The 8,911-nt window shown below is 39.7% G+C and overlaps 1 protein-coding gene across 1 annotated transcript; it reads right to left on the bottom strand.

Moving 5' to 3' along the window:
- Window positions 1–4,753: 4,753 nt before the first annotated feature.
- Window positions 4,754–8,116, bottom strand: LOC140162010 (uncharacterized). The gene is made up of 2 exons (XM_072185300.1): window positions 6,805–8,116; window positions 4,754–4,902 (listed from the first exon to the last, which is right to left on the bottom strand). Exons 1-2 carry the CDS (start codon window positions 8,114–8,116, stop codon window positions 4,754–4,756), a joined length of 1,461 nt encoding a protein of 486 aa, XP_072041401.1.
- Window positions 8,117–8,911: the final 795 nt, after the last annotated feature.

Here is an 8,911-nt window from a genome sequence, read left to right as displayed (position 1 = left end):
TCAATGCATTCTTAACATCCGGTGTGTTTCCTAAAGCTGCCCACTCTGCTGTTGTTTCACCACTAATTAAGAAACCTTCTCTCGATAAAGACAATCTCCAAAATTACAGACCAGTCAGCAACCTATCACACTTAGCTAAAGTCATAGAGAAATGTGCTTCTGCTCAACTTGTTGAGCACTTTAATACCAATGAACTCACTGATCCCTCCAATCAGCATATAAAGCTATGCATAGCACAGAGAGTGCACTGATCAAAGTCACCAAAGACATTACTTCTGAGATTGATTCTAAGAAGGTTGTTTTACTGGTTCTGTTAGACATGAGCGCGGCATTTGATACTGTCGATCACAAAATCTTGATAGACCGCCTCAATAAACGTTTTGGAGTTTGCGGTGTGGCATTAGAGTGGTGCAGTTCCTATTTGCAAGGATGGACAAGTCAAGTCAATATAGGTGGCCATCTATCTGATCCCGTTGTTGTTGAATTTGGAGTTCCTCAAGGATCGGTACTCGGTCCTTTGAAATTTACCATCTATACTACACCAGTTGGTGATATCGCACGCAAATATGGTATTCACTACCACTTGTACGCTGATGACACCCAGTTATATACGTCTTTCGATCCTCGTATCCCTGGTGAACTTGATTTAGCTCTTGCCAATCTAACATCTTGCATTGACGAAATTCGATCTTGGATGGCCTCCAACTACCTCAAATTGAATGATTCCAAGACAGAATTCTTTGTTGCCGGCTCTGTCTACAGCCTCAGACTTCTCCCATCGCTTACTCTCACCATAGGTACATCCATGATCATACCATCTCAAGTAATCCGCAATCTTGGCGTATTTTATAACCAGACAATGACATTCACTAATCACATAAATCACCTTCGCCAAACTATCAATTTTCAGATCAAGAATCTGTGGCGCATCCGTAGTTTCATCGACTTTAACACCTGTCATCATGTTGCACGAGCCTTAATAACATCACGGCTTGACTACTGCAATGCTCTCTTTACTCATCTATCTGCCACAGACATCTGTCGACTTCAGCGTCTCCAAAATGCCGCCGCAAGAGCCATCTTTGCTGTCGGTCGGAGAGTTGATGCTGCCTCACTGCTGGTCAAATTACACTGGCTCCCCATCTCCAACCGCATTACTTTCAAGCTTCTGCTATATGTTTACAAATCTATGCATAATCTCGCTCCAGTGTACTTATCTGACTGTTTCACTCTATATGTTCCTGGCCGACCTCTCAGATCATCGGGTGATACCACTCGCTTGGCAGTTCCCAAAGCAAGTATCACTGCCTTTGGTGAAAAGCGATTTCACATCATTGCTGCCCAAGCCTGGAATGAACTCCCCATTACAATCAGATCGGCTCCATCCATTGATTCTTTCAAGAGACTGTTGAAATCATACTGTATTTATTCTGATGTATTTTGTATTATGTATTATGTTTTTATGATATTTGTACACGCTATGGTACTTTTGTGTATAGCGTTCTAAATGCAGTGTATTATTATGTTGTTGAGATACCTACGATAACGTCACAGATGTAGATGACGTCAAAGAAGATGTTGTAACACCCCTTTGGTGCCCCTTGGTTCCTATTCTGTATCACTTTGTACAAGACGCAGTTGACCCGGTGAAAGCGCTACGGTGAGTGTGAATGTCAAATTTGAGCCGAGTAGCGTACAAGTTATATTTTGTTTTGTATTTTTGTTTACCGCTACGTATGAATATACATCAAAAATATTCTGTTTTTTGATAACAATTAAACATTGATCGGTCCATGGAAGGACGCACCCATTCGAAAATTGCAAAGTTGGTCCTGCATCCATTTTTTACATTCGAGATCATCTCTTTAAAACTGATCAAATAAACCCATTTATTCTTCAAACAATAGCTAAAATATGTAGCAGTTACGCAAACACTGATTGACACATTTTTAGATAGCATATTACATTTGTCGGGCCCAGCTTTTTTGTACACACTGTATTGCCATGGTTTACCACTCGGCAAAATATTCTATCAATTCCGGTAACAAACAGAAGGTAGATTGGCAGTTTGTTTAATGTCTTGTTATTTTATTGGATTATTATTTGCGTGTTAAGCATACTTGGCTTATCATGGCTGGTGTGATTCAATATTTGCGTATCAATTCAAACAGGTGGGGTTTTCCTAATTCGCCAAACAGACGACACTGATGATGTGCGACGTAATTCATTGACAGTAAGATACAACATATACGCATAAATTCTATACTATTCCACGAGGAAAATTATAATTGATTTCAAACAATTTGTTGAGATGAAACATTCCTAGTCTTTCGTCTTTTTTTCTAATCTTCTCCACAATATATAGTCTACTAAGAATACAAGTCAAAACCCAATTTTAAGTTTTGACATTTTAATTTCTTATTTCCAATTCCATGTTCACGGTTTTGTTAATGTAGGCATTTTTTGTGCTTGTTTTGATGACAACAAGTAAGTTTTTGTCAACCATCCTATTTGATCATTCATATACAGTGTGAATATCATTGACTGGTCGTACCATCCTATTTGATCATTCATGTATACAGTGTGAATATCATTGACTGGTCGTACCATCCTATTTGATCATTCATGTATACAGTGTGAATATCATTCACTGGTCGTACCATCCTATTTGATCATTCATATAGTGTGAATATCATTGACTGGTCGTACCATCCTATTTGATCATTCATGTATACAGTGTGAATATCATTGACTGGTCGTACCATCCTATTTGATCATTCATGTATACTGTGTGAATATCATTGACTGGTTGTACCATCCTATTTGATCATTCATGTATACAGTGTGAATATCATTGACTGGTCGTACCATCCTATTTGATCATTATTATGACGCCAAACTTATATGTATTGAAATTTGCAGTCGAGGCCTTATCTCTGACAAAAACAATTACAATATTGATTCTATTTTCCCTCTTATAACACAAAGGTGGCTAGCAAAAGAAAAGGATTTGTAAAAAACTTCAAAAAGAAATAAGTAAACGTGCAATATTGGGTTCATATACAATTTTTTATTCAAAGTACGACCACGATTGGTCTGTTGAATAATTGTTTGGCTTTTTAGACTTTCTGGATCCCCTTTTAAAATGTCTTATTCCTTTAAAAAAAATGTACTGAAGGTATATTTTCTTGTACAGTGTTGAATGCTTTGTATGTATTGGTATTTATGCACCTGCGGAGATATGGGGGGGGGGGGGGGTGGCATTTTGTCTTCTCCATTCTCTAGTCTGGTTTATGTGTTTTCTTTTCAATCATTGTGCTCAAAATTTGAATGTCTTTTAATGATTCCAATAAAGATTGAAATGATCAAATAAAAACAGTGTGAATCATTGACTGGTCATACCATCCTATTTGATCATTCATGTATACAGTGTGAATATCATTGACTGGTTGTACCATCCTATTTGATCATTCATGTATACAGTGTGAATATCATTGACTGGTCGTACCATCCTATTTGATCATTCATGTATATAGTGTGAATATCATTGACTGGTTGTACCATCCTATTTGATCATTCATGTATACAGTGTGAATATCATTGACTGGTCGTACCATCCTATTTGATCATTCATGTATATAGTGCGAATATCATTGACTGGTCGTACCATCCTATTTGATCATTCATGTATACAGTGCGAATATCATTGACTGGTCGTACCATCCTATTTGATCATTCATGTATACAGTGTGAATATCATTGACTGGTTGTACCATCCTATTTGATCATTCATGTATATAGTGTAAATATCATTGACTGGTCGTACCATCCTATTTGATCATTCATGTATACAGTGCGAATATCATTGACTGGTCGTACCATCCTATTTGATCATTCATGTATACAGTGTGAATATCATTGACTGGTTGTACCATCCTATTTGATCATTCATGTATACAGTGTGAACATCATTGACTAGTCGTTGTTTAGGGTACAAACCAAAGTTCGATGACGACCTATAAAACAAGTCATTTTGCTGGGAAGAGGATCTTCTCTGATTGAATATTCCACTGTATTAAATTGATTTATTATTACAGATATGGCCAATGTCGGGGTTGTTGACACGCCTGTTAAACCGGCTGGTAAGTGCATGTTTTAAAAGTATCCCTTAAAATTAGAATATACGGCATGACTAGCATGCCCATACAATACAGTTGACGTAATTAGGGTCATAGTTTTTTCCGAAACTTTTATGATTGCTCAAGAAAATAACCATTGTTCAAAACTTAAATAGAACTTTAGGGTCAGTCTTTCCATCCGTGGATAATTAGCCATATTGCATTATTTAATTAGCCATATTGTCTTAAGTGATCTAGTAGTATTTTACAAAGTAACACAAATCTAGTCAATATTCTAGACTCGCCAACGATTTTCTGTTACGTTACCACCCGATCCCCAACATGATCTTCATCCGACTGCACAGAGACTTAAATGACTGCAGGGAGGTGGCAAAATCAACAAATGTTGCTCAAAATTGCAGCTAAAAGTGGATGTTTTCGTAATTTCGGGTTTTTACTAGGGGAAACTGGAGGCAAGAGTTCTGACTGGGAGCATTTCCCCATGCCCCCTTGGCGCCGCCACTGCTTGTCTGTTGTTTTCGTCATGTGATGGTAATAAGCGAGGAAGAATTCTCATCAAACAGGTCAAAGATGGGTCCAAATACACAATGAAACACCAACAAGTTGGAGCAGGTTCATCGTAGACCGGCAAGATGTGTCACTGGAACTACGACAGAACAGCAAGGGCAACAGCCATGATAGAACATCTTCAGTGGCCCACACTCGCCTGTCGTTGCCGATGAAACAGACTCCAGATGATGTACCGAATCAGGTTCGTATTGAGCTGAAATCATGCACAGTGCATGAGCAGATGAGAATGATTAATCATTACGTTTCGATCGAATAACCAGCTTTTGAAGAACTTGGATTCTCGATCGAGAAACCTGGATTATCCCGATATACCAAGTTTCTATCGATAAACCAGGTTATTTGATCGAGAATTCTTGTTTTATCGGCAATTTGCTGGTTTATCTGCGATATACCAAGTTTCCATCATAAATCCAGGGCTATTGACCGAGAAGTTTTTTGATTTAAAAAAAGAAAAAAAAAAAAAGCAACAATAAAAACATGTTTTTCGATCAAAAACTTGGATTCTTGCCGATCATCATCATCATCATCAAGACTACAAGCTTTCTCCAACTGTTGCGATCTTGGGCAAGCGAAACAATTTTGTTTGGCTGCAGCATCCCTTCAGTATCTCCTAGGAGGTGCTGGACATACTGTAAGTACAGTGTGCGCGACCGTCCCGGTTTCCTCTTCCCATGTGGTGGGATATAAAGGGCATATTCTTTCACAGGCTCGCCATCTTCAAGACGCAGTATATGGCCAAGAAATGTGAGTTGATGAAACTTGACTCTGGCAACCAGTGGAGTGGTGTTGGTCAGGTTGTAGATTGTTTCATTTGGAATCCGATCCTCACGCTTGATGTTTAACATTGATCTTGTTTTCCATGTCCTTGGTAATTACCCATGACTCGCACCCGTACAGAAAGACAGTAACACATGTTGTCTGAAACAGCTTGATTTTTGTTTCGATTGGCAGGGACAGGCTTCTCCAAAGGCGTTCCAGTTTCCAGAAAGCTGCCCAGGCTAGTGCTTTTCTTCTTTTTAGGTCTCCAACACTAGAGCCCATCTTGGAACCCAACTACTTGAAGTCTGTGACATGATTGATGGTACTACCATAGACTTCAAGTGCTGGTTCGGCATTGCAGTTTGCAGTCATATATTCTGTCTTAGGTGCGCTGATGACAAGGCCTAGATCAGCTGCTGCAGTTGCAGTCCTAGTAAGCTGTGACTGGGCTCGGGCTATGGAAGATTCCAGCAGGGCAATATCATCAGCAAAATCTAGGTCATTCAGCATCTTGGCAGGATACCTGCTTGACCGACGTGGGTAGGTAACAATTCCAGCGTCAATTCCAGAAGTTGATTTCTTCAGAAGGTAGTCTACCAGGATAATGAACAGCAATGGTGCCAACACATCACCCTGAAGCACTCCAGTTGTTACTTGGAAAGACTCTGAGATACTGCCATCTACCATAACGGCACTATTGGAGTCCTTGTAGAGCACCTGGATGGCATTGACCACAACCTTTGGTATTCCATAATTTCTTGCCGATATACCAACTAAATGCCCAATAATTCGAAAAAACAGGTTTCTCGGCGATAACTTTTCATCGAGAATCCAGATTTATCGACCGAGAATCGATAAAAATGCTTTTTATTTGGATTCTCGATCAAGAAACCTTGGTTATCATCGACAAACCAAATTTCTATCGATAAACCAGGTTTTTTGATCGAGAATTCCAGTTTGATCGACAACTTGAATCCCATGTTTTTCAATCTAAAAAAACACATTTTTCGAACGAAAATCAGGTACTTCATTTGGAAGACTTGGGTTCTTGCCGCTATACCAAGTTAAATGCCCAATAATTCGAAAAACAGGTTTCTAGGTGAGAAATCTGGTTCAAAATCGAAAACCTGTTTTTTATTGGGTATTTAGTTTGCTATAGGCGTGCAGGAAATTGATGATTTACCATCATAAACAATTTCATGTAAACAAAACCAAATTTTACTCACGAGTTTGACGGTTTCGCTTTTCATGGACGAAAAGCATCATCAGAATATTGATTGATGATCACTTCTTCCGGTTGGACGAATTCCGACCACAGAGGGTGTAGAACTGTCACTCAGGAGAGGATCATAAACGTGACTTAGATGGTGGGCCCCGTCGTCCCTGTTCATGACGTTGGGTCCTCTTCTCCGAATCCATATGGATTCATTGATGCGTCTTATGTTAGCGTTACACTCCTTGCCAAGGATTTTAGCATTGTTCCAGTCTATGACATGATTTTTCTGTACTGCGTGGTCTGCTATGGCTGATTTTGATTGCTCTGTTTCTGACTGTTTACGTGTTTGTCGCGTGTAATTTTGCTTAGACTTTTCCACCCTTGTGGTTTCTTTTTTATGTTCATTGAGGCGAGTTGCAAATTTTCTTCCGGTCTCACCGACATATGTTTGATTACAATTAGTGCATGGTATTTCATACACACAATCCGTGCTGTTAATAGGATCTATTTTGTCCTTTGGGTGGACCAGAAGTTTTCTGAGACTAGTGTTAGGCTTCATAGCTGTTGCGATACCGTGTTTTCTGAAAATTCTATTGGCCTTCTCCGCAAGTCCTTCCACATATGGGATAACCACAAGACCTTTGGTTTGGATGTCATTGTCCTTTTTCTTTTTAGGTTTCTTTGCCTGTTTCTTATCAATTTTTTCTTGCACTTGCTTGAACGACCAATTTGGGTAACCACAACGAATGAGGGCCTCTTTGATCTTAACTTCCTCTAATTTCTTATCTGCATCCTCTGTTATGATTGAGTTCATTCTGTCGAAAAGGGTCCTGATCACCCCAAGGTTTTGGTGGAGGGGGTGGTGTGACTTGAAATTGAGGTATTGGTCAGTGTGAGTAACCTTTCTATACACCAGTAGCTTGACTGACCCATCTGGCTTGCGTACATTTAACGTGTCCAAAAATGGGATTTTGCCCTCCTGCTCTTTTTCATAGGTAAATTTTATGTTCCCGGTGGGATCACTCTGATTGAGGTGCTCTGTGAGATCGTCGACTTGGTCTTTGTTAACTATTTCTAGGATATCATCCACGTATCTCTTCCACAGTCTCGGCTTACATGTACGCGGGGCAGATGCTATGGCCTTTTGTTCTAGAAATTCCATATAGAGATTGGCCACGACTGGGGATACGGGACTTCCCATGGCAGCACCAAAAAGTTGTTTGTAAATAGTGCCACGAAACAGGAAATACGTAGTTGTGAGGACGAATTGTAATAACTCCAAAACATCATCAACCGAGAGTAAAGTCCTGTCTTTCAAGGTGGGGTCATTTTCCAAACGTGATTTTATAACTTGGAGCGATTGTTCAATAGGGGTGTTGGTAAACAGAGATACCACATCATGTGAGTTAAATATCTCCTCCTCTTCTATCATAACCTCAGCTAAACCCTCAGCTAAAATGTTTTGGGTTTTGCACATGACATTCAGATCCACCAACTAGGGGAGACAAGATGTCAGCTAAGGCACGGGACGTTTGATAACCGATGGTACCCGTGTAGTCAACTATGGGTCTGACTTTATTTCCCGGCTTATGGATCTTCGGCGTACCATAAATCCTAGGGATGTTTTCCGCCGTGGGGAAAAGAAGATCATACTGAGATCTGTTGATTTTACCTTTGGCCCACCATCTAAGTCACGTTTATGATCCTCTCCTGAGTGACAGTTCTACACCCTCTGTGGTCGGAATTCGTCCAACCGGAAGAAGTGATCATCAATCAATATTCTGATGATGCTTTTCGTCCATGAAAAGCGAAACCGTCAAACTCGTGAGTAAAATTTGGTTTTGTTTATTTGGTTCATTTATCTACAAACCTGATGAATCTGTTCAGTGATTTACCATCATGTGACGAGATCACCAGTCAAATTTCTGCAGTCTGATGAAGGCCCGAGGATTGGTTTACAAAGTAACTGCAAATCGTTAGCGAGTCCTGAAGTTTGATTAAACTTTAGTTGCTCTGTCTATTTCTTATTATGAGCTTTTATTTTCACTTTTTGTTTTATCACCAGAATGTGGGGCGGATTACTTATACCTGAATGTGCCAACATAGTGCCTTATAACATCTCCTACTCGGCATCTGTACTTCGAGACTCACACACGAGCACAAATTGGGCAAGCATCCTCAATCAAGCTAACCAATGCCATCAACAGGCTTCTCTTTTTATATTCGC

This window comes from Amphiura filiformis, chromosome 10, assembly GCF_039555335.1.
Source record: "Amphiura filiformis chromosome 10, Afil_fr2py, whole genome shotgun sequence".
In the NCBI taxonomy this organism is placed as follows: Eukaryota; Metazoa; Echinodermata; class Ophiuroidea; order Amphilepidida; family Amphiuridae; genus Amphiura; species Amphiura filiformis.
Note: the sequence above shows the minus strand (reverse complement) of the source record. Positions and strands in the feature narration are given on the sequence as shown.

Excerpts from the sequence above, each read along its gene's own strand:
- LOC140162010 (XM_072185300.1), bottom strand. The coding sequence starts at position 8,116 with ATGATAGAAGAGGAGGAGATATTTAACTCACATGATGTGGTATCTCTG. Across the intron at positions 4,903-6,804 it reads CGTTTATGATCCTCTCCTGA|CTCAATACGAACCTGATTCG; the intron begins GTGACAGTTCTA and ends GCATGATTTCAG.